General features: G+C 50.3%; 8 protein-coding genes across 8 annotated transcripts; 4 read left to right on the top strand and 4 right to left on the bottom strand.

Moving 5' to 3' along the window:
- Positions 1-312: 312 nt before the first annotated feature.
- On the top strand, positions 313-2,056 carry N7443_000417 (threonine aspartase 1; the record flags this gene model as incomplete). Its single annotated transcript, XM_056880473.1, has 6 exons — positions 313-479; positions 532-731; positions 786-1,649; positions 1,702-1,811; positions 1,861-1,967; positions 2,023-2,056. 6 exons carry the CDS (start codon positions 313-315, stop codon positions 2,054-2,056), a joined length of 1,482 nt encoding a protein of 493 aa, XP_056745711.1.
- Positions 2,057-2,497: 441 nt separating this feature from the next.
- Positions 2,498-3,662, bottom strand: N7443_000416 (TFIIH/NER complex subunit TFB4; the record flags this gene model as incomplete). The annotated part of the gene is made up of 2 exons (XM_056880472.1): positions 2,498-3,552; positions 3,617-3,662. The coding sequence occupies 2 exons, from the start codon at positions 3,660-3,662 to the stop codon at positions 2,498-2,500; spliced, it is 1,101 nt and encodes a 366-aa protein (XP_056745710.1).
- Positions 3,663-4,864: 1,202 nt separating this feature from the next.
- Positions 4,865-7,459, top strand: N7443_000415 (UNC45-central domain-containing protein; the record flags this gene model as incomplete). The annotated part of the gene is made up of 2 exons (XM_056880471.1): positions 4,865-4,945; positions 5,030-7,459. The coding sequence occupies 2 exons, from the start codon at positions 4,865-4,867 to the stop codon at positions 7,457-7,459; spliced, it is 2,511 nt and encodes an 836-aa protein (XP_056745709.1).
- Positions 7,460-8,523: 1,064 nt separating this feature from the next.
- N7443_000414 (glycerophosphocholine phosphodiesterase) lies at positions 8,524-12,307 on the top strand (the record flags this gene model as incomplete). The annotated part of the gene is made up of 4 exons (XM_056880470.1): positions 8,524-8,659; positions 8,744-11,572; positions 11,634-12,034; positions 12,092-12,307. The coding sequence occupies 4 exons, from the start codon at positions 8,524-8,526 to the stop codon at positions 12,305-12,307; spliced, it is 3,582 nt and encodes a 1,193-aa protein (XP_056745708.1).
- Positions 12,308-13,680: 1,373 nt separating this feature from the next.
- N7443_000413 (zinc-binding alcohol dehydrogenase family protein) lies at positions 13,681-14,963 on the bottom strand (the record flags this gene model as incomplete). The annotated part of the gene is made up of 5 exons (XM_056880469.1): positions 13,681-13,910; positions 13,953-14,512; positions 14,582-14,698; positions 14,754-14,776; positions 14,841-14,963. The coding sequence occupies 5 exons, from the start codon at positions 14,961-14,963 to the stop codon at positions 13,681-13,683; spliced, it is 1,053 nt and encodes a 350-aa protein (XP_056745707.1).
- Positions 14,964-15,513: 550 nt separating this feature from the next.
- N7443_000412 (oxidoreductase, short chain dehydrogenase/reductase family) lies at positions 15,514-16,248 on the top strand (the record flags this gene model as incomplete). Its single annotated transcript, XM_056880468.1, has 1 exon — positions 15,514-16,248. One exon carries the CDS (start codon positions 15,514-15,516, stop codon positions 16,246-16,248), a length of 735 nt encoding a protein of 244 aa, XP_056745706.1.
- Positions 16,249-17,196: 948 nt separating this feature from the next.
- On the bottom strand, positions 17,197-18,454 carry N7443_000411 (TauD/TfdA dioxygenase family protein; the record flags this gene model as incomplete). The annotated part of the gene is made up of 4 exons (XM_056880467.1): positions 17,197-17,351; positions 17,407-17,781; positions 17,838-18,167; positions 18,229-18,454. 4 exons carry the CDS (start codon positions 18,452-18,454, stop codon positions 17,197-17,199), a joined length of 1,086 nt encoding a protein of 361 aa, XP_056745705.1.
- Positions 18,455-19,062: 608 nt separating this feature from the next.
- On the bottom strand, positions 19,063-21,031 carry N7443_000410 (putative MFS transporter; the record flags this gene model as incomplete). The annotated part of the gene is made up of 6 exons (XM_056880466.1): positions 19,063-19,277; positions 19,330-19,458; positions 19,514-20,057; positions 20,113-20,286; positions 20,339-20,556; positions 20,611-21,031. 6 exons carry the CDS (start codon positions 21,029-21,031, stop codon positions 19,063-19,065), a joined length of 1,701 nt encoding a protein of 566 aa, XP_056745704.1.
- Between the last annotated feature and the right edge of the window lie 334 nt (positions 21,032-21,365).

The raw sequence follows: 21,365 nt of genomic DNA, 5'->3' as shown, positions 1-21,365 counted from the left end.
TACCATTCTATCCTATTCTTCTTGACCTTGACGCACTCGTGGACAGTACCCTCGGTGGTAACTGGCTTTATTCTTTCTTTCTATTCATATTCCTGTCCTTGAATAAGTTTGATCATTGGTCCTTTGCATTCACTTGACACGGTGTCAGAACTGCTGCGGTCACCAATATCGCATCGTTGTGGCTGCGCAAAATAACACGCAGAAGTACTCTGTTCCCGTTTTCTAGAAGTTTTTGCGCGCTCTTGTGCTCTCTTGAAGAATTCGCTTTGGCTCTTCCAACCTTTGCTCGTCGTCTTCACTTGAAAGCAGTTCATGGCGCCACACACTGATTTTACACGTCCCCCCAGTCCAGATGCTGAGCAACCTATCAACATGGAACGAAGCAAACGGTCGAAAGTTCCATGTGCTGTGTTTGTCCACGCCGGTGCTGGATATCACAGCCGAGAGAATGAAGCGAAGCACCTTAAGGCCTGCTCGGAGTATGTAACTCTCCTTTATACTTGACTGGTTACATCTAACGACTTGATATAGATCGACCAGGGCTGGGATGATTGTCCTGCAGACTGGGGCGACTGCCGTCGAGGCTGTGGAGATGGCTCTCTCAATGCTCGAAGACAATCCCATCACCAATGCCGGGTATGGCAGCAACCTGACTGCGAAGGGTGTTGTTGAATGTGATGCGTCCATCATGGACCATCTTGGTCGCAGCGGTGCCGCTGGAGCTGTTCCCAGTAAGTACATCGCGTTTGCTGAATGCCCTCGATTAGTTTCTTATTGCGAAACAGACGTCAAAAACCCGATCATGCTGGCTCGCAAGATCTACGACGAGGCGTACAGATCCCCTGGCATGTCGCGTGTTCCGCCCAACTTCATCGTGGGCGAGGGTGCTACTGAATTCGCTTGGGACCATAATATTCCCACCATTCCGCCTCATGCTTTGATCACGGACGCTGCCAGAGAACGCTGGACCATCTGGACTCGCGAGATTGAAGAGTTTGAGGCAGATCGTGCACGTTGGCAAAAAGAACCTGTGCCTACGTGGGTGCGTTCTCCCACTGGCCATGGTTCTCCCGCGCCGGCTGGTGTTGCCCATGGCACTCCTCCTGTTCTTGGTAGATCGGATGCCAGAACGGCTTCCACCAGTCAGCTCAATCCAGACAATGATATCGACTTACTAGTAAGCGGGTCAACAATGGACGGTGTGCTTCCCCGAGTCAAGTCACAGTCAACCGATGAAATTCCCAGTTACTCTAAGTCTGGTTGGGAGAAATACCCAAACAATCCCACCGACGACGAGAATGGCGAGGATCGTATCACAGATACCGTTGGGGCGATTGCGATTGATCGATGGGGCAATATCGCTGCCGGGTCCTCATCTGGCGGCATTGGGATGAAGCATCGAGGTCGAGTAGGACCTGCAGCATTGATTGGCATCGGAACACATGTCATCCCCGCCGACCCTGCTGACCCAGAACATACCACCACGGCTGTTGTGACGTCTGGAACTGGCGAACACATCGCATCAACTCTTGCAGCCAGTACCTGTGCCACTCGAATTTACTACGGCCAGAAGATGGGCCCAAATGGTGTATTCGAGCCAGTCAGTGAAGAAGAGGCACTTCACTCCATGATTTCAAATGAGTTCACAGGTAAGTGCGCCTTCGTCTGATATTTGACTTTATCCAATCTGACTATCACCAGATCACCCTGCGGTCCAGAACAGCGAGGTCGGTGGCTCCATCGGAATCCTAGCTGTGAAAAAGACGAACGAAGGTATCGGTCTCTTCTTCGCCCACAATACGGAGTCGTTTGTAAGTCGGTTGCCAATTGCCATTGAGACTAATTACTAATCTTATCCAGGCTGTTGCGTCGATGGCTGCTGGAGATCTCGAACCCCAAACTGTGATGTCCCGGGGCAGAAAGAACGGATCTATCGCTCAGGGCGGGCTAATGATTCGTCCTAGAAAGTGCGTACAGATGAGCCATTTAGTTGGAATAGGGTAGTTACTAACTGTTTACAAGGACTAGGTCCCGTCACCAGAAAGTCCAGAACTAAGAAAAGTCTGCTGCCGTGAAACCCCGTTTCAAGACCCTCTCTACATCCTACCGACACCTTCTGATATTCCCATTCGCTTGACAACGTTTGTCATCACCTCTACGGTGCATGCGGGCTAACCACGTTGAGATTTCCACTTGCGTTGAGCCCCAGAGGAACCTTCCTCGGTGTTCTCTTTCGGCATAACGAGCATTGCTTTTTTCTTCCGATCCAGATCGATCCTTCTCTTCTGGCCTTTCTAGTCTGCTTCTGTCAGCTACAGGCATGCCAGTGGTCAGAAATGCTTCCTAGGTCCCTAGGAGTCCCAAAAATTCTAGCAAGAATCGCAAATTTTGATTTGATAGATTTCTTCATAATAGCTCTCTCGAATCCAGCGAGAATAAATAAGCTCTAGGTTTCCTTAGTATCCATCTTATTTCTAGATCCATCATTCCGAAATAATCATGGTCCCGGCGTCGGTGTCGACACAGGCGTCCCCGCCGCCGAGGTCCCATTAGCCGGCTTCTTCTTTTTCTTCTTCCTTTTCATGAGAGCAGGCTTAACATCATACTCGCCTATGTCCAGCTCTGTCCCACAAGTGAGACACGCACCACCAGGAGGAGCTTCACAGAAGATGCTCAAGCAGATAGAGCAGACAAAGCCAATATTAACCACTCTCCGATGACAGAAACAAGCCGCTCGGAAATCCACATCCTCCCTCGTCGGGAGAACAAGATGTCGACGGGAGCGCTGGTCTGGCAGGAATGCCATCATCAAATACTGTAGTAGCCCGCGCGGTTCGGAAAGAGCCATGTATATGCCTTTCGTGGCGTCGCAGGCCTGTTGTAAAAAGACCGCATCACCACTGAGTTTACACACGTCGATGGGGATTTGCAGGCGCTGGCAGGCGAAGATACTGTTCATGACAGGGATGTACTGGTGTGCAGAGTCACTGGACCCGCTAACGGAGACGATCAGAATACGGCTCTGGAGTCGCTCGTCGTCATTCGACGCAGAGTATCGATTCGCACCGCTTCCCGCGCCTGAATCAGCTGCATCTTCTAGACTTGCGCCGCCGTGCTCTTCCGCCCAGGCTATCGTGCGCCTGTTGATGTGGCTGAGTACGAGTGTCAATGCGCCAGCTAGCATGGTGGATGTATTCCCCTTGAGATCATCGCTACTCGTTGAGTCCATTAGGTCCTTTAAGCGTCGGGTTACTTGTTCTTCGACCACGCGGAACGGGCGGTATTTGTTCATTTGTGCGGGGGCGCCGTTGGCGTTCATTGTGATGTCTCCCTCACGGTCTGAGGTTGAGTTTGGGACTGGGTATAGCCATGCTGCTTTTTGGCTGTGGGATGCGACGACGGCGACTTCGTTTGCGTAGTTGCAGGCAAGGTGGGCGTTGATGAAGACGAGAATGTTTGCGACCGCTTTGGATAATGGGAGGGAATCTTCTAAAGCTGCCCAGGCGTGTGGGTTTGTGTCAATGACGACCGTAAGGAGAGAGGGGGCGAGATCTGTGGGATGGGATTGTTAGCAAACCTCTTGCGGGGCTTGTTTGCAGCGAGGGAAGTGACAAACCGATGGCGCCGAGCTCGTAGTGCTCGGAAGCATCGACGGAATTCATGATGCCGGGACTTGTCAAGGACGGAAGCTCATGGCGAAGTGGGCCGGGCCGAAGGTGATTCGGTAAGAATCCACGCTGCGCCGCAACGGCAAGATCGTCTGATTGATGCCTGGGAGTGTCCTGAACGGAGATGGCAAGAAAAGCGCGGTGCAAGGCGGAGATTCAAAGAAGGAGCTCCGCGATAAGGCCAGTCACGGGACGATAACGGTGCCTTGAATCTATGTCGCCCTTTTCGCCATGGCGCTATCCTATGGTTCTTGCGATATATGGAATTAGAAACCCGGATACTCAACTATCTAACCTTGGAAATAGCAATTTGAGCTGCGAACCTCCTATTGATCGGATGGGCGGGTTTCTTATTCCTGGCAAATTAAATAATTGGATTGGGCTGGTAAGACTGGTGTTGCGGCCAAGATATATTTGACTGATCTACACTGGGATGATCAGCTTGGCGGATTCTGCGAATCCACCATGAACCCCCCTAGAATGACTCGTCTGACCTCTCTCGAGCCTCTCGAGCCTCTGGGAAGCACCGGAAGAGAATGTAAGCCGGTAGCTAGGATAACCCGTACTCTGTATGCGAGAGAATGGATTTAAGGATGGCGCTACGCGGCGGTTTCCTCGAATAAGAGGCGGGGACAGAACTGTCCCACATGCTCGGCCTTCGCATCTACCGCGTTCCGCTCATCCTGTTGGGACTGACGGATACCGCTATCTAACGGTAAAAACAAGGTCAGCTTATTCCGAAGTACATACCACGTATATATAACGAGTAGGTTCGAGCAATGCGACGGCGTGGCCAACTGGGTGGCTGTGGTTGGCCTTATCAGCGGGATTGATAATGCTGTTGACTGAAGGATAATTTGTCTCATTCACATTAGTTACTTTGACCTTTACCCAAAGAGTCAAGGGGCTAATATTTGTAATACCGTATGGAGACTTTCTAAACATAACTCGGAGACTGACAACTCCATTGCTTTTTCTCTCATACGTGGCTCACTTCGATCTGATAAAATCAGTGTCGCCCACTTATCTCTCCCTCGTTCTCACCCGCTCCGCACCTCCGCCTCTCCGCCTTACCCCCCCCTCAGAAAAAAAGTCCCGCCTTCCGCGCGAGTCGTAACTTTTTTCTCACCACCACCCCACTCACTCGATAAACGGACTGTTTTTGGTCGTTGGTGCTGACTCTCAGCATCACTGCAATGGTCCAAGCAACAGGCGAAGAGCGCGCTGTTCAACTGGCCCGCGAGGCTGTCGAGTTGGTCGACGCCGGTCATCGCGAGGTGGGTAATACGCGATAGTTTCCCCTTGGAACGCGATCCGGAGGGATTTCCGGGAGACTGACTGACTGACATTGATCTCTATAGGCCGCATCACGTAATCTCCGAGAAGCTCTTTCTATTGCGCCCGATAACATCGACGTGAAGGCCGCCTTTCTCAAAATCCAACAAGAAGAAAATGACGGCCACCAGCTACTAGATCTTTGCCGACGCTACGCGAGCCGCAAGGATGAGACCGCCGGGAAGGGCGCCGCGGTTTATCTCCGCACAGATGGTCTGAAGCCGCCAGAGAATGTGGCTCTGGAATCGCTGAAGCTGTTGCTGGGTGAAAACGCCCTCGCTCTGTCTGAGCTACAGGACGACATTATCTCAGGATTGGTTCGACAGAGTACCAGTGTCCGACAATATTTTTCGAACCAGCTTCAGGTTTCCGTGACCGCTTTCTTTGATGAAATCTACGACCGTGGCGATGGAGCCGCAGTTTGTCTGGACACCGTGGTCTTGGATCCTAGTCTCTGGCCATCGGAGGACACACGGTCTCACTGCGAAAGTGAACTGTTTCAGCTGTTCTTGGCGAAGTTGATGGAGTCGGGCCATGACCTAGACGGCCGCTCTCTGAAGGGAATCACAAGACTCCTGGCAGTTGATGCCGATAGCCTGCAACATTTGATCGACCACGAGGAATTCGAAGTGATTCTGTCGTCCTTGGACAACCGACTGCCATTAGAGGTGCGGAGTCAAGCCACATTGGCAACCGCTAAATACCTGGAGGTAGCCAAGGAGAATGGTGCAAAGCAATTCTCTGCCTTGATTGCCGCTAAGGTCGCCAAGTCTCGCCTGGACGATCTCATCCTTGCTTTTTCCGCTGTAGCGGCTGTCTTCCCTGTGGCACCCGCAGCTGCCGCCAGTGTATTCCTTTCAGATGAGTTCATGAAGGCATTGACTCCTCTAGCCTCGCGGGATGCGAAGCGCAAGCGTGTGGAGGTTACGATTGCGGAGCTGCTCAATGCAGCCTGCATCAATCGTCCCTGCCGTGAAGTAGTCACCAAAGACTTTTCCGAGTGGCTATCGCACACCTTGACGAACGGTAGTGACGAGGGTTCCGAATTGGCAGCGGTGGTATTGGCGAAGATTCGAGCTTCTGAGCCTAACACGGTCGAGAACGGTAAGGTCGAGGATGCAGACACCGGTGTCTCTGAGCTGGTGCAACGTTTCAAGGGACTGATGTCTGAATCCAAGGCTGAAAATATCTCCCACGCCATCGAGGGACTGGCCTATTCGTCGGTCAAGCCCGTTGTCAAGGACGAGCTGGCCAAGGACTCTTCCTTCCTCCGCGAATTGATCACAGTGCTGAAGAAGAACATCACCGACTCCTCCGTGCTTTATGGTGGCCTGATGGTCATTTTGAACCTCACCAAATTCCTTCCCAACCTCTCGGAGGAGCAGAAGAAGATGTCTCAGCTAAAGGACTACGCGGATGCATCGGCTGGCAAGGCCAAGGTTGCTGCCGCTCCGGACCCGTTGGAAGAGGATGAGGTGGTGCTTGACCGCTGCGGGGTCGTCATTAACGCAGGCGCCATGGAACTACTGGTGGAATGTGGCCGAGTTGCTATGCCTTCCATCCACGATCTTGCAGCCAAAATCCTCTTGGCTCTGGCACGGCGAACAAAGTCACGGGGCGCTTTGGCCCAACAGGGTGCAGTCAAGCTGTTGCTCGGCCTGGCCATCCCTAAACAGGGTAATCCTAGCCTTGCCACAGAGACAACACAGAACGCGTCCCACGCATTGGCTCGAATCCTCATCTCTGTCGACCCTGCGCATGTGTTCCCATCCTCCGGCTTCCCTCAGGTCACGTCTGCTGTGCGGCCGTTGCTTTCCCTTCTGTCTACACCCGAGTCAGCAGCTATGTCGGTAGACCAGCCTCGTGACCTTCTTCCCGTGTTCGAAAGTCTGCTGGCTCTGACGAACCTTGCCTCTTACCCACACGATGATACACCCGCCGAACTGATGGTCCGGGAAGGCTGGCCCGCGGTGGAAGATCTTCTTTTGTCCAGTAACCCTCGTGTGCAGCGGGCTGCGTGCGAACTGGTCTGCAATCTGATGACCTGCGAGTCTGGCATTGTCAAATTTGCCGACGGCTCTAAGCGCGCGTCTCAACGCCTCCACATTATTTTGGCCCTTACCGATGCCGACGATTTCCCTACCCGACGAGCCGCTGGCGGCGCCATCGCCATGTTGACCGAGTACGATGCGGCAATTGCCGCCGTCTTGGAACGCCCACGCGGGGTGGATCTCCTGCTAGGCCTATGCCAAGAAGACGACGACGCTCTAGTCCACCGAGGCGCGGTGTGTGTGCGTAACCTGACCTGCGCGGCATCAGGTGATATTGCAGCTCGAGCAAAGGACGCGGTTCGCGCTGCCGGGGGAATTGACATTCTGACTGCTTGCATCAAGAAGACTTCGAACCAGGCGATTTTGCAGGCGGGCGTGGAGGCGTTGAAGCCTCTAGTCCAGTAATCGATCTTGGCATGTTCCTACGATGGCTCTCTGGAGACCACCTCGCATGTATACCTCGCTGGAGTTTATCTTATGGGTTTCTGGCCCCTCATGATTATGAGCACATCATTTTAGCGTTCTTTTCTTGCTTTTAGGGATACGGAATGGGGAGTTTTTAATGTCCCTCTGGGACGGCGCACTTAATTTTTGCTCAGCATTAGGGTTTTGCAATAGCTATAGAATATGAACCAATTTCTCACAACTCTCCAAACGTAATGGTGATGGTTCCTAGATCGGGCTACATCCTATCTAGGCAGCTTTAGAAGCCCTAGTACCAGCTGAGAAGGGTGGAACTGGGAATAGCGACCAAGCATGGTCACAAGACTAGTCCTCCAGCTTTTTAGGGTGCTTGCATATCCCCCGGTCTCACGAAGGTTTCTAGCTTATGCCAAAGTAACGTAACTGTTGACACGCCAGGGGGGTACACGCGCTTGGCGAACGGTCACGGGGCTCAATAGTGTCCACTAGAGGATAGCTAGCCCTAGGAACAAGGAATTAACATGTGCATGCACAGATCGTCACATGATATTCGAATCAGGGCGATTGCAGCCCGGATTTGATGTTCTCATTGGCTGCGGGCATTTTGCTGTACCGCGCGGGGGACCTACGGGGATCGACAAATCACCGTTTCCACCGCGGGCACGAACTTCACCTGCCCTCATCAGTTGCTCACCACCCAGCTCCTTTCTTCTCTCCTTTTCTACATCGTACCGCTTTATCTCTCCTTTCATGCTCCACCTCTGAACAGAGTTTTTCTTTCCTCACCGCTTGGCCTCCACTTAAGCCACCAGGTACAGTCGGTCTTTGAAGCTACACCCTTCCCCCTCCCTCATGGCGCCTGTGAACACTCTCCTACCTTGCGTACGGCCGCTCACCTGATCACTTCCCGTGACCCTCAGGTTGCCGAATCGACCCGCCTTCGACCCCGTGTACAGAGTGGAGGATTTTGGATAAGCGTTGCAACGTGGTGGAATAAAAGAGAACAGCGCAAGTGGTGAAAGAACGCTCTGCCTCACCTTCTCAAGATGAAGTTTGGTCGCAATTTGCCCCAGTTCACCGTGCCGGAGTGGAGCGCTTCGTACATCAAGTACAAGGCTTTGAAGAAGCTCATCAAGTCCGCTACTGTGCAAGTCAAGGATGGTCAAGAACCGGATCTGGCCGGTAAGTCTGGTTCTTTATCGCCTTGAGCTTTCCTGCATCTCTCCGAGTACCCTTTTAACTAGGATGCTCGCTGGGTGCGTTTAGGTTTCTTCTACTCACTCGACCGAAATGTCGAGGATGTCGATTACTTCTACAACAAGAAATATGCCGAATATGCCCGCCGTTTGAAGCTGCTGGAAGAGCGCTATGGATATTCCATGGAAGGTCACCATCCATTGGAGCCCGAGGATAGACATGATCTCCGCGAAGCACTCCTCGATCTGCGCTACCACCTGCGCCGCTTACAATGGTATGGCGAGGTCAACCGCCGTGGGTTTGTCAAGATTACGAAGAAACTTGACAAGAAAGTTGGGGCCCAGGCTCAAAAGCGTTATCTGGAGACCAAGGTCGATCCCGCTCCTTTTGCGTCCAATGCTCGCGTTTTCAAGGCCCAGGAGCGTATCAATACCTGGATGGCCGTTATCACCGATCAGTCTAAGGAGCAAGAGAAATTCGATGATGCTAGCTCGACCCATTCATCTCTGTCATTGAAGCGAGGCGCAGCCCGTCCTTATTTGAATCTGCCCACCGACGTTGTCACGGCGGTGGACGATGCTTTGAAAAAGGATGACGTCCACGTCTTGCTCGAACTACTCGAGACTTTGAAGACCGCTGCAGATGAGGCTGGCGAAGGTGTCTTCATCAAAGTTCTCAAGACCCTCATCCAGCGAGCCATTCTGCACAGAGCTCAAGCATGCTTGTCAGCTCTCCTTCCTCGTGTTGATACTCTGGAGGAAGACGATGATATCAATCGTCGCAACTGTCTCCACCGTCTGGTCATCTCAATTGGCCGTGAGCAATCTACTAGTGATTCCGAGCCTACGGCATCGTTGGTGCTGGACTTCCCTTTGGAGACCTCCCGTTACATCACTCCCGCAGCCCCACCTACGCTGCAGCCGCCGCGCTCTGTCATCAAGGAGGCGCACATGCCCCAGCAGATGGGCCGTGAGGACCCGGCTGTTGCTCTTTTGAAGCATTTGCTCGGTACCCTGCGACCAAACCAGCGCGAAGCCCTGATGGCGAAGGATATCTCTGGACGTACTCCGCTTCACTATGCAGCTCAGTATGGCTTCAAGGTGGTGTGTGAAGTAATCATCGAACACCTCCGAGAATGGGAAATGTTCGATGTCAGCGAGGGAATCGACGGACCTATTTGGCAAGATGAGGATGGCTGGGCGCCCCTTCACCTGAGTGTGGTTGGTGGCCACCCGAAAACTACCCGGTTTTTGCTCGACGCCGAGAACTGGAAAGAATCTCACGGACAAGAGGACCAGGTCCGCAAGCAGGCTCCTAAATCTAGCGCAGTCCTTGCCCTAGCAACAAAGGCCAACTTTGTGGACATTGTCCAGCTTTTGGTAGATGCTGGTGTTGATATCAACTACCAGGATGAACAGGGCGAAACTGCGCTCCATGTTGCCGCCCGCTTTGGTCATGATGAGTGTGCCGGGATTCTTCTCGAGGGCTCCGATGCCCAAAAGGCGAATACCGATCTTCCAGAGAACACCTATTCGTGGACACCTCTGTTCATTGCATGTGTTGATGGTCACCTGAACGTGGCCCAACAGCTGATTGCCGCTGGTGCAGATGTGGAACGCTTTGACTCGTCTGGCTGGACGGCCAAGGAACATGCATCGCTTCGAGGTCACCTAGATATCGCGCGGTGTCTTGCTGAAGTGAGCCCTGCAATTCCGGCCACCGAGCCTGAGCCTTTCTCAGTTACTACCAACACCTCATCCGCATCATCTTCGCCCCCTTCCCAGTCTTCTTTGACTGACCGTCGGTCGAATGCGCCTGGTCCTACCTCCGCTGGGAATTCTGGTTTACGCAATACTGAACCTATCAAGACTTTTGGACACCGGTATCTCACCGACGAGACCATGATTCTGGTCAGCTTGGGAACAATGGATATGCGCAAGCCTTTAGAAACGGTCAATCTTGACCGCATCCCCATGGAAAACGCACATGCGACACAGCTGGATACAGCTCTGTCTCTGGTAGTCACCGCTAGTGGCGCTCACGGAGAGCCCGAGGTGATCGATCTGCCCGTTCAGGATAACATCTCGACCGAGCCAATCGTCTTTCACACAACTGATGCCAGCAAGGTCCGTCTTCTTTTCGATCTTGTGCCCACCTACGCCGGATCGAAGGAGAAGATTGTTGGCCGTGGCGTTGCGCTTCTTTCCAGCATTAAGCCTACAATCGGCGCTCAGCGGATCAACCTCAAGGGCGACTCTACCGTTCCTATCGTCGCTGCCAACACTTTGGATGTGATTGGGTCTGTGACTTTCAACTTTTTGGTCATCACCCCTTTCAAGCACCCAAAGATGTCGATCACCGGAAACCAGACTTACTGGCGGTCAATGAGCTCGACAATGGTTATCGGACACCGTGGTTTGGGAAAGAACATGGCCAGTCGTAACTCCCTCCAACTGGGTGAAAACACCATTCAGTCATTTATCGCAGCTGCGAATCTGGGCGCTTCCTACGTCGAGTTTGATGTACAGCTTACCAAGGATCATGTCCCTGTCATCTACCACGACTTCTTGGTCAGTGAGACTGGCATCGACGCCCCGGTGCACACCTTGACGCTTGACCAATTTTTGGAACTCGGCAAGAGTCGGCATCGTAACGTCTTGCCTGACATTGGCCATCTTAACCGTGACACAAGCCTGGGTATCCGACAACGCTCGATGTCTGTCGGTGGCTCTGAGTATGACCCAGCTGAGCTGACCGAGAAGATCAAGCACACGCGCGATTTCAAGAAAAAGGGATTCAAGGGCAACACCCGCGGCGAACACATCCAAGCCCCTTTCGCCACACTAGAGGAATTGTTTAAAAAGGTCCCCCAGCCAGTCGGCTTCAACATAGAACTGAGTGAGTTACCACCGCTTTGTAAAGAACAGCTACCTTTCGACGATCTAACCAAGATCGCCAGAATATCCCATGCTCCATGAGAGTGAGGAGGAAGAGATGGACACCTACGCCGTCGAGCTGAACTCCTTCGTCGACACCATCCTCACCAAGGTCTATGATATGGGCGCCGGTCGTGACATGCTTTTCTCCAGCTTCAACCCTGACGTCTGTCTTCTGTTGTCCTTCAAGCAGCCGTCCATCCCGGTCCTTTTCCTTTCCGACTCGGGCGCTTCCCCAGTCGGCGATATTCGCGCTAGCAGTCTGCAGGAAGCTATTCGATTCGCTTCCCGCTGGAACCTCCTTGGTATTGTGACGCAAGCCGAGCCCCTAGTCTTGTGCCCGCGTCTCGTGCGCATCGTCAAGGAATCCGGTCTTGTCTGCGTATCCTACGGTTCCCTCAACAACGACGGTGTCAACGTTGATGTAAGTCTACCTACTCTTCCCAACCCTGATACGTAAGCTTACCACAGAAACAAACAGTACCAAGTCGCCGAAGGCATCGACGCTGTCATCGTTGACTCCGTCCTTGGAATCACGAATGGCCTTATTCAGCGCCAAAATAAGAGCGAGCGCACACCCGGTCCTTCACCCAACCCGGTCCCTGTGGACGACAAGGGCGCTATTCGCATCCCGATCTTGGATCAGGCGCAGCGGAATGCGGCTAACCTTGACGTGGATCCCACGACTATTCTTTGAACGACAGTTTGAAAGTCATTATTCTCCGGTTAACATAAATACATGCATTGCAAGTTCATAGTTGCGTATTATGGCTTGTTGCCTGCTTCAACAGCAAATGTCACAAGTTTTTCTATTGGTCTTTAATTTTTTGTAACATAAAATATTTGAGCACATACCTATGGACAGGACATGGCCAAGTACATATTTGAGGGGGTTCTCTATGCACAGCCTGGCTACATTATTGCAGAGACTCACGCCTGGTACTAGTCCAGAATTTTGCACCTTGATTATTCCATCAACATTTTCTGGGATTGGATTTATAATTGTAAGCAGAAAGAAACTATTTGATGTAACGAGCAAAGACAGTGTTTCTATTAGGTACGGGATGGGTTTGAAAATTACGCGGGCCAACTCGAGGGGATAATCATGGCACGCTAATGAAACTGACTGACAGGCTCCACTGAGCTTAAATTGATTGACCAATCAATTAGCAGAACCACGAGACTCACAATTCCTTGCCTTTCAAATTTACGACAGATAAAATATTGTTAATCCAATACAGCCCTCCAAACACGAGGTTTGGAGTCATTCACACTACGGTACGTCATTGTGTCGGCCGAAGTGCGCGGATGTAACATAAAGCCGCTTGAGGGGTTTTCTAAGTGAAGACCAAATCCACTCCACATTCTGTGATAGAAGATGGTAGAACGAATTCTCATTTCATTTTTTTGAAACAGAATAGAGAAGATATTGGTAACACCACATTAAGTCATCAGAATCCTTCACTTTTCGCTAAGTGGCTTTGCCTGACAGGGGGACGCTCTTTAAATGTGCGCAGTGAATGAGGGATTCTGCCCCTCTTTGCCGCATGCCTTGTCTCAGCCTCCATGATGGATCTAGATCCATAGCTTCCATCTCCAGAATCTACATCTCTCTTTTTTACTCCTTCCTTCTTCACATGTGTAGCAGATGATGAACAGAACATTTAGATTGCGCAAAGAGCGCTCATTGTTAATCTTAGACATTAAATATATGCTTTTATTAGCCTGATTCAGGATGTTCTTCCAAAGGCCGGCTTTCTTAGCTTGAAATAACTGATACTAGAGACTCTATTGCGTATGTTTTGGATAATAATCGATTCAACGCCTAATTCTACCCGCTTGGAGTATCGGGTGCACCGTGGCCAGTGGTGCTATAATTGCCTATGAGGCTACCTTACCGTCATCACGAAGTCAGATTCTTTCTTCTCCACCAAATCGAAGAAGAAGGCATAAAAGGGATCAGAGAATAAGGCAAAAGATACCAAATCCGCGCAGTTTACAATTATTCAAATTGGATATCAAACTCCAATTCCCTAAGCTATTCTAGACTCTTCAATCCACGTTTCGAGTTCAAAATGCGATGACCACCTTTTTAGCAGACACACCCTTCTTTTGTACATCTAGACCCTTCTGAATATCTTTAAGTCCATTGCCGACAACTAAAGGCTCCGGCTTGGCCTTGAAACTTCCATTTGCCAAAGCCAGTGGGACGTATTTGCCCCAAATCCACTCACCAATAGCGCTGTGAGGTTCTTGAATAATAGAGTAGGCAAGCACTGTGGCAGAAATGGCTTCGTTAACTTGAAAATGTAAATTCAAACGGGATTCACCATGACACTTACCATACTTTGGAGCAAATCGTTCAGTTGGCTTGTCATACGGCAAGACACTGGCCACATTCACCGTCATGTTCAACCCATCCAGAATCGCCGAGATAGCTTTGAAGCTGGTATCCTCCGAGATTGCATCATAGACCCCAGCAAAATTGGTGCTCGCAAGTGCCTTAACCGTGTCTTGCACAACATCAGATGACCTATAGTCAAACACGATCTGTGCACCCAGGGACTTGACGAAATCGTGGTTTGCCGGGGATGCAGTAGTCAGGACAGTGACACCCGAGGCCACTGCAAGCTGAATTACTGTTGCGCCGACCGATGATGCACCGCCCCATACCACGATCGTCTGACCTGTCGGTTCAGCACCATCAACCACAGGCAAGGGTAAACCCAGACGGTCTTTTTGGTACAGGCCAGCGCAGGCTGTTGAGATCGCCAACGGCAGTACAGAGCCCTCTTCAAAAGTCAACGAATCGGGCAATTCAGCCACAAGAGCCTCGGTGACAACGGGGTATAGTTGAAAACTTGAATTGGCAGGGTCTTGCGTCATGAGGCCATTACAGTGACTGTAGTGAGCGCCTTAGATCAGCAATTGGCTTGTAAAAGCAAAACAGATTGTGGCAATGGGAACCTACGCAATTACTCGATGCCCCTTCTTGAACCGTGAGACACCGGGGCCGACATCTTCGACGATTCCAGCAGCATCCTCGCCTAAAATGAAGGGATATTTGTTTATGTAGCCACCTAGGCTCCTATGTAATAGTTAAAACGAGACGCCTCTTTGAGGGGAGACCAGGGTTATATTACTGAATCTTCCAGTCAACAGGGTTCTGATAAATTCGTTAATGAAATTGTCGAGTAACAAGTGCACGGACGGTAGCAGATATAACTCACAATGGCAACGGCAGCATTCTTAATCACAACCTCGCCGGCGCCTGGCTTAGGCTTTGGCGCACTGTTGACCGTGAAAGGATATGCTGCAGGTGCAGTGATCCAGGCTGCCTCATTTTCTCCCATATTTGCGATGTCTCAGTTGCCAGTGATGATGGAATCAATCAAAGCCTAAGGTGAAAAAGCATATGGTGTTTGGGTAATTTCCGGTGAAGAGAGGGTAGGATATTTTTCTTCTTTATATTTCCTGCCTCGATACATATGAAATGTCGATGACACATACTCCTCGCCCCCGCCTCTTTCCAATTGATGCATGGGTGGAGTACACACATACCGGTATTGGCGGTAATTCTTTTTTTCTTTGCCAAGCCCAGCGGGAACTGTTGCCCAAAATACTTGATGTCATTATTAATTGACATCCTCGGACTTTACACTCGTAATGCCGGTCGCTGAGTGGATCTGGAGCCCCACCAATACCAAGAACAAGATATGTGCTTAAGATAGCTTCCATCTCTCTTAAGTCCGACACTCCGATCAGTTTCGAATCAGATTTATTGGATAGTTAATCCGGAAGGATATCCATTGGTTTTTCCCACTTACTCACTCTCTCCGACGCCCTGAACCGTAAGAAAAAGAAATCTCTCGTCTCTGGTCCGCTCTAACGAATATTTTTATCATGCCCTCTATCAAAAATTCCACTGTTCTTGTCATTGGCGGCTCTTCCGGAATCGGCTATGGAGTTGCGGAAAAAGCCCTCGCCGAGCATGCAAAGGTGCATATAGCATCTTCGAATGCTTCCCGAGTCCGGGAAAGTACCGAAACCTTGCAAGAAAAGTTCCCCGAAGAGCATATTTCTGGACATCTCTGCGACCTTGCCGATTCGGGCGTTGAAAGAAACCTCGAGCTTCTCCTTACCACTATTGGACCGCTTGACCACATCGTATTTACTGCCGGCGATAGGCTCTCTATTCAACCTCTGGATAGCATCGACCTTGAGGCGATTCACCGAGCAGGCCACATTCGTTTTGCCGTTCCTCTTCTGCTTGCCAAACTAGCTCCTCGTTTCCTCAAACCGGGCTATGGATCATCGATCACACTGACCACTGGGTCCGGCTCTCAAAAGCCATACCCGAACTGGTCATTGATCACTGGGTATCTGACAGGCTTACATGGAATGGTGCGTAACCTCGCACTAGACCTGAAACCAACACGGGTGAACCTAGTTAGCCCTGGCGTGGTTGCTACCCCTCTCTGGGGACCCGCAGGAGTGTCCGATGAAATGAAGAATTCTACCGCTTTGCGCAAAGCCGGCACAATTGAGGAAGTTTCGGAGGCCTATCTTTATCTGATGAAAGACACGAATGCTACCGGTAGTTGTGTTAGTACCAATGCCGGATCCCTTCTGCTATAGTGGCTATTGGAATGATGCCCTCTGTCAAATACTGCTCTGTCCAGATTCCTTCATATTTTAGCGCAACTTATCATGCTCTTTCTCATTCTGGCTTCAAAAAATACGTAGGCTCGTAAAGCATTGCTATGCAAAGTAAAGCTTCAAGATTGAGGGTGTCAATCTTACTCCAGAGGATTATATCAAAAAGCCACGATAGGCCCACAGTGACGGACGTGGTCTGAAGGGGGGGTCAAAACAGCCTCGTATGATACTATATATTGGCATATGAAGGCTGCTTTAATCTATTTGATTTAACCTTTTATAAACTTAAATTTTATAAAAATATTTATATATGCTCGACAAATTAATCTACTCCATCTAAGTATATACAGCCCACGGACATTGACGGCTCGTCCGGTCGGCGCGCCAGACTGACTCTCGAGGGTGCGGGAAATAACAGCATTCCGCTAACCCTCGGCAGATCGTTGGCTCTCGACCACACAGGAGCCCGGGGCCGTACGGCAACTTTCACTCACATGGGGATCCTCGACTGGAACAAAAGTCTCCACCACAAGCAGCTCTCAGCGGTATGAAATCCTTAGCGACACACCAACTCTCGAGCATACAGGTACTTTCGACCGTACCACAGATCTCGACCTTATAGCAGCTATCGGCAGCACACCGAATCTCATCAATACCACAGATCTCGACTTTGTAGCGGAAATCTAACATGTAGATATTTTATACCACTCAAAGACTCTCCGCCGAAGGTTGATGATGGTAGTGACTTGGTTTAGAGGCTGGGATGGGTGAGTGTGGAGATGCACAGAAAGAGGCACCGGGAAGCCTGACTGGATATATAGCTTCCATGGATAAATCGGAGTTTACTCCAAATAACTGGTATTCTGTCCATTGTAGCGAACCATCGGAGATAATTAAATAGCTATATAAGAGAAGATATCTAGGTTTCTATTGATCCTTGGCCAATGCTTCGCGACGGCTAGTGCTGTTCGGGTCCAGATATGGTCTCTCTCCAAGCCCAACAGCGCGATGTCCTGTTCGCGGGCCAATCTCCTCGTAGTCCCAAGTAGCAGCGTGATAGACTGATCGGTTATCCCAGATAGCTAAAAAGGTATTAGAGAAACATTTACATGTATCGAGAAGATTATGAGAACTTACCGAGGTCATTCGGGTTCTGCCAACGGAGGCGCACTTGTAAATCATGATTCTCGACGATGAGATCCACGAACCATCTGAGAAGATGAGCACTCTCCTCATCGGTAACACCATTGACCTTTTGAACATGAGTGCCAACAGCGAAAACACTCTTCCATCCAGTGACTGGGTTGGTACGGATCACAGGATGCTCTGCGCGCAGCTCCTCGCCAACATTCTCGGGAGCTCCGCGAGGACCAGGGTGAACCTCGAAGCCATTCTTCTTGGCAATATCATTGAAGCGTGGCTGAGCATAGGTGGCAGTCAAGCCCTCGAGGAACTTCTGATATGGTTCAGAGAGGCGGTCGTAGACCTCGTATCCGGAAGCCCACAGCGTATCTAGCCAATTCGTAAGTCATGAACACCGAGCTTTGAATGGGGCGCTGATCACTCACCACCTCCAGTCTTGGGAAGTTCAGTCAAGCGAAGGAGAGTGTAGTCGCTGGGAATGGGCTCGAAGGTGATGTCGCTGTGCCATTCGGTACGAGAGGTTTGTCTCCGGCCATTTCGGTCGGTGTACAGCTTTTGCCGTTGCTGGGAGCTGATAACACTGATCTCGTCATCTGTTACGCTGTGTTCGCGACCGGAGTTGACAATAGGGTGAATATGCAGTCCAGAAGTCTTTGGCTTGCCTGAAAGCTCACCCAGACGCTGGACGAGTTCTTTCTGCAAGTTGTCGTCAAGGCCGTCCTGCTTGCGGAAGAATACCACGCCACGTTGCGAAACTTCACTCAGATGTTAGCAAATATACATCCTAGAGAGGAGTAGCTCAAGCAGTATACTCACTAGTCAGAGAGAGTTCGCGAAGCAAATCATCCGAGTTTGGAGCACGCAGGAAATCCTTCAGGCTGGCGTTAGGAAACTCGCGTCCAATTACCGGAGTAACATCAAAAGACTCGAATGCATCCAATACACCGGTAGATTTAAGAGGAGTTCGCTCAGAGCCTTTCAGTGAAATCTTGTCTTCCACGATGGGAACCACCGGGGTTGTTTCGGTCAAAGAAGGAGCCATTTTTTGGATAGATCTGAAATAAATAAGAAACAATATTAGGTGACTATTCGATCAAGATCTGTATTTAAAACTCTTACTTCATACCATCTCAGTTTATATACTAGTTTCCTATCAATGAGTTGCCGGTTACCCGATTGCGACACCAAATATGCCTTCGCAACCCCGCGCCACGAAGTATACGCGCATGTCGCACGCCTGTCAACAAATCACGAATATCCAGTCGGAAATAATACAAAGTCCGCATTCGCAATTTCGTTCATGAATCATGTCAGATTCCATCATTCAGGATTTGTCTAGATCTGTGACACTTGCGGGGTTATGGGGCAATCCGAGTGGGAAGTTGCGCAACATTGTGCTATGATTACGAACGAAGCCGCTTTCAGTGGTCCACAGCGTCTGCATTGTCGAGCGCGTCTAATTCCATGATTATTATTTATCGGTAGGTCAAGACCAGTATTGAATGTCGTTGAAGCACGCCATTTAAATTCAGCTCAATTTAGACATCGAAACTATATTCAAGTGCATCCACGCCAAGATCAAGCATGAATACCAGAAGAAAGGGTACGCGAGCTCCCATCCGGCACCGATTGTGCCAGACTTCCTCTTATCTAATGCGCAAAGCGGAAATCTAAGCGTCCACTGCCTTCATCCTTAGTGTTCGCCAAGTAGTGGGCCTTTTGCTCATCGGTCATGGCATTCCACTTCTTATCGCGACTTGAGTTGCGCCATACATAATAAGCCTTGGCGCCGAGGTAGATGAATATATTAGAAACCACCAAGCCAACGAGCACGCGATTTCCTCGTTTATAGAGGGGGGCATCGTCTAAAAGTAGTTAGAAAAAGGCAAAAGGCATGAAGTCAATCCAAATACGAACCAGCTCGGTAGATATTTGAGGCAATAATAGACGAAGCCTGCACAGACATGTTATACATGGCAGCCGAGACTGTTCGGGATCGGACAGTGTTCGAGTTGCGAGAGTTCCAGCCGACTTGCATTGCATGTGCTTCAAACTTTGTCAGCATGGGTCCTTAAAATCAAAGTCGGCAGCAAACACTTACCGTTTGGGAAACCGAGAAGCAGTGTCATAACAGCCCAGACGGACCATCTGTTTGCGGTGTTGACATCCACAATGTACAGGTATATCACGAAAGGAAGTACCCAGATCTGTCCGAAGATTGCTACTAGACTCAATTCACCAACAACCTCGGAAATGTAGGTGAGGCTGAGCATCGTGATACATGAAATTACCGTGCTTGGGATCGTCAAAAGATTGGTAACAAATGTGCCGAATCCCATGCTTTTCAGGGTCAGTGTTAGATATTGCTTTGGTGTTGTCATGGGCGTCTCGAAAGTAAGACCAATAATATAAAGAGGCCAAAGGTCGAAATCACAAAGACTCTTCCAGAGCAGTTTTGGTGTAATGGGTTCCCGATTGTGCATGGTTCCTTTGCTGGGATCGTCTCGAATGACTCGGTTTACGAGGATCGTTTCTTCGCCTGGAGTGAACCAGCCTGACTTGCCGCGAGACCAATTGGCCGTTTGACAGGGCCCTGGGGGCATCAAAACATATGCAGCAAGACCAAAGATAAGAGTGATAATACCCTGAATTGTTTGTCAGTCACTTAAAGCCCCATTCTGGTGCGCAAAGTGCGATTACCTCGATAAGGAAGAGCCAACGCCAACCCGCCTGGCCTTCAACCCCGCGGAGATGTAATAAGCCAAAAGCCAGGAAACTGGCAATGATATCGGCAACATTCATAGCTGTCCAAAAGAAGCCCAGACGGATAGATAGTTCGTGAGCTTTGTAGAAATAAGACAGATAGAGGATCACCTAGCCAAATTTGTGAGTTGGAGATTCAATGCTGGCCAGGCGGAAGACTTACATCTGGAATGAATCCGCCCTGCAAGATCCCAAGCAGAGCTCGGCACACTAAGAAAGAGGTCTTGCCCTTGAGTCCGTACTGTCCCATGGCTACCGCTGACCATAACACCATCTGCGTCGGGATCCATCGGTCTGGGCCGGCCCACTTACTGACAAGTTGAGAAGGCAGCTCGGCGCAAAGGAACGACAGTCGGAACACGGTGTTTCCAAGGTTATAGTCTGTAGTTCCATTATCAATGAACAAGAATCAACCGAGAATAGAGAGCTGATTACCGTTTGTGTTCATGCCCAAGTCCACCAAGAAATTATCCGTCAGAGCCTGTTGAAGATTACTACGATCCAACTCGAGAGCCATGAACATGACGCAAGCAAAAATCATGATGCGCATATCAATTTTTCGCACAAGACTGTATTCTTCAGCCCATGTCCATCTTGCAGAGGGATCAAATCGGTGAAGGTTTTCCCATTCAGCTTCAGGCTGGTACTCCTTGGCGGTATCTGGATTGTCGTAGACTGATGGCTGAGTGGCGATTGCATGAGGATCATAGCTTTTCGCTCGCTGGAACCAAAAGCGACGCTCTTCACCTGGCTCTCCCAAAGGTGCGATGTGGTCCGAGGAGTCTGAAGCGTTGATAGAGGACACCGATTCATGGGCGGCTTTCTTGGAAAGCGACTCGGAAAATATAGTGCTCATATTGGCCAGCGTTGATTCCTTTTCTTAATAGCCTCTTAAGGGAGTTTTCATGGACTACAACTCACTCTTTATACACGCTGGACTCGGCTATACCTGTTCATTTTCCTACCTGCATATTGCATCACGACACATCCCTGACATGGTGCTTGGCACTTGCATCATCTGGCCAAGGATGACATGACATGTGCTCAAGGTCATAAAATGACAATCTAGCGAGGGGTAGATAGCAGGTAAGAGCTCCTGGAAGAGCTATATTACTGCTAGTGAGGATGACATCTTGATGGGGGCTAATCACCTCATTACGAACGTTCGGCTGATCACATTGGGGTGCCCG

The sequence above is a fragment of the Penicillium atrosanguineum genome (assembly GCF_028827265.1).
Source record: "Penicillium atrosanguineum strain IBT 20685 chromosome Unknown utg000001l_segment0_segment0, whole genome shotgun sequence".
Lineage (NCBI taxonomy): Eukaryota > Fungi > Ascomycota > Eurotiomycetes > Eurotiales > Aspergillaceae > Penicillium > Penicillium atrosanguineum.
The sequence above is the reverse complement of the archived record's forward strand: the minus strand, read 5'-3'. Positions and strand labels throughout refer to the sequence as shown.